This window comes from Neolamprologus brichardi, chromosome 9 (genome assembly GCF_056152115.1).
Source record: "Neolamprologus brichardi isolate AB-2024 chromosome 9, ASM5615211v1, whole genome shotgun sequence".
In the NCBI taxonomy this organism is placed as follows: Eukaryota; Metazoa; Chordata; class Actinopteri; order Cichliformes; family Cichlidae; genus Neolamprologus; species Neolamprologus brichardi.
This window is the reverse complement of record NC_142112.1, coordinates 12998346-13001115: the sequence shown is the minus strand read 5'-3', so window position 1 is coordinate 13001115 and position 2770 is coordinate 12998346. Positions and strand designations below refer to the sequence as shown.

General features: G+C 49.2%; 1 protein-coding gene across 1 annotated transcript; it reads right to left on the bottom strand.

The window, feature by feature from the left end:
• Positions 1 to 1669, bottom strand: gjd4 (gap junction protein delta 4). The gene is made up of 3 exons (XM_006806356.3): positions 1649 to 1669; positions 1326 to 1569; positions 1 to 1193 (listed from the first exon to the last, which is right to left on the bottom strand). The coding sequence occupies exons 2-3, from the start codon at positions 1387 to 1389 to the stop codon at positions 1 to 3; spliced, it is 1257 nt and encodes a 418-aa protein (XP_006806419.2). The 5' UTR covers positions 1390 to 1569; positions 1649 to 1669.
• Between the last annotated feature and the right edge of the window lie 1101 nt (positions 1670 to 2770).

Below are 2770 nucleotides of genomic sequence, written 5' to 3'. Positions count from 1 at the left end.
TCAGACCCACTCGGATCTTTTCTCCTGCCCATCGTCGCCCGTCTGCAGCTCTGCGCTGCAGCCAACCTCAACCAGTGTATACTGGCCCACCTTCCTGGTACAGATTGCTGTTGCTGTGGAAATATCTCCCACTGGGGCACATGGCCCCACAGAGGGAAAACCAAGGTCACGTCTGGGTGGGGGTGGAGGTTTGAGTCGGCCCCGTTTGCTAACACGAATAGATCTGGGCGTCCCCATGGACTCCAAGGGACAGAGCGCCACCTCGCTGCCGGCCCTTTCTGGAGCCTCCTCCTGGGAGACCGAGTCGGCATTGTTACCGTTGGTGGTGCAGCCCATCGGTCCAAGAGAACGAGGAAGAGAGTAGCGCTCCATGGAGGGAGGTTCCTGAGCTAAATCGCGTTTCCCTACTCCACAAGACCCCTTGCTGCCTCTCCTCTTCCGGAAACCCCCTTCTTGCCCCTCTTGTGCTTCCTGCTCTTGGTCATTGCACCTGGACGCTCCTCCCGCTGAAAGGAAGCATTGCTCCTCTTCTAGTATTTTCTCAACCATCACCTTCCTCTTGCTCTTCTGTCTCACCAAGCGCTTGACGGTGCAGATAAAATCCAGCACATTCAGGAAAAAGGACAGAGCGGCCACACCGAGCATAAAGTTGAGCATCACAGTCTTCTCAGTGGGCCTGGAGATGTAGCAGTCCACCTGGGTAGTGCACGGAGCATGCTGGCAAAGAAACCTCCTGGGGATGTAGAAACCAAACAGATAGTAGTGAGCTGCTCCAAAGCCTGCTTCCAGCAGAGTCCTGAACATCAGATGGAGGATGTAGGCTCCACTGAAGGACCGGGCCCACCCTCGCTGCTCTACCGCGAGAGGCAACTTGTTGAACGGCTCCTGCCGGATTCTGAGCAGCTGAAAGGCTTTGGTTTGTTTCTGGGAGTTCAGCTCCACCGTGAGGGCGTTGGACACCTTATGGACCACGTAGATGACAAAGAGGATGTAAGGGATGCACGCGGTGACGAGCTGCACCAGCCAGAAGCGGAAGAGTGAAACAGGAGAAAACAGATCGTAGCACACGTTGGCGCAGCCGGGCTGGATGGTGTTGCACACAAATCTCTCCTGCTCATCCAGGTAGAGAGGATAACCGGCGAAGAGGAGGATCAGGACACGGAGGAAGATCATCACGACGAGCCACACCTTTCCTGCGGGGAAGAAAAGGAAAACAAATGAATGTGATTATACGATCAGCCTAAAAAAACTGAGATTACCCCTCATGATCTTTAGTTTAACACCAATATCTAAAGCCATAAATAACAATTTAAGAGGCGACTCACCCATTAAAGTGATGCTGTGATTGACAGAGATAAAAAGCACCTCTGAGGCACTTGAACCCGCCATGTCTGTTATGCTCAAGGGCCTCCAAAATCGTCAGGTCCTCCAGTTTCGGACCAAAGGCTAAAATCATTAAGCCAGCACTCCACTTCCTATCCACTTCTTGTCTCTCCTCTAGCCTTTCCACAAAGGATCACGTTGGCTCCCAGGTGGGCAGCATGACACTCCAATTCTCTCACCCAGTCCCTGCGGGTAAAACTGTATCAGATTCATCTGAATCACCCAAGCTTCTGAAAGGCCGAGTGAAGTTAGCACACCACCTTACCTCTTCCTCCGTCCCCTGCAGACAACCGTCTGTCCTCAGACAACAGAAGACAGGCGTGAGCCCCATTGTCGATCTATTCTTAACCCACTCGCAAAAGCTCACCGCTGTCCTGGCATTGCAAAGATATTTTGGTGCTGCTGGTTGTCTTTACAGGAGAAGAACAAGCCTCCCGGCTTACTCATGCTAAACTACTGTATTAGGTTCTTCACCACAATGGTAGGCATGCTCGAACAGGCCGCTCCATAAAAATATAAGAAGCTACTGAGGCATTTTACAATGACAAATAAAGATAACGTGCAGATATGCAGACAGTGGATTTGCTCTCGTGAAACACAAGGAGGTTGTAAGCTGCATTTTCCCACAGCTGATAGCAGTTTATGGCTGTTAAGGATTTACTGGAAGCTCGCTTAATATGGCTAGGAAATACAGCCATCTTTAATCATTTGTCTTAAATACAGCACAGGTGTATGTATGCTATATATATATGTATATATGTATATAGACCATGAGAGAGAGAGACTGACTCTCTCCTGTACAGAGCACAGATTTCCCATGACGTTAGTTTGCTGAGGGCACACATGGGTAAAGACAGTTGGCTTGGCTCATAATTACTACAGATCAGTGATCATTAGCACGTCCATGCTTGCCCACACACACAAAAAATCCCACTCAGAAGTCTGTTATGACTGATTTTTTTTTGCCCGTGATGACCTTTTCACAAGACAGCATAAGAAATTTGTGCAGCTGCTCCGGTTGAGTTCAAAGCAACAGCTAACGGCACAGTTTTAGCAGTAAAAGAGCCTCAACTGCTACCTTCTCTCGCTCCCAGAGGAGTGGCGTGGACCACCATCTGTATCTGATTTGAAGTAGAATGTGGCATCAACTCTGATTGGTTTCTGTAAAAGGGGTAACCCTTTAGAACAGGGGTTGGCAACTCCAGGCCTCAAGTGCCGGCATCCTCACTCACGGTGATATCTAAAACCTGCAGGACACCGGCACTCGAGGCCTGAGTTGCCTACCCTGCTTTAGAAGAAAGAATGACAAGCAAAACTCATCTTTAAAGTCATTTCATAGTTTGATTAAAAAACAAAAGAAAACAAAAAAAAAAGCTAACGCTTTTCA

What these genes read in the sequence shown, in the direction of transcription:
- gjd4 (XM_006806356.3), bottom strand. Translation starts at nt 1,389, where the DNA reads ATGGCGGGTTCAAGTGCCTCAGAGGTGCTTTTTATCTCTGTCAATCAC. An exon ending in TCACAGCATCACTTTAATGG is followed by an intron (nt 1,194 to 1,325) that starts GTGAGTCGCCTC and finishes TCTTCCCCGCAG; the next exon opens with GAAAGGTGTGGCTCGTCGTG.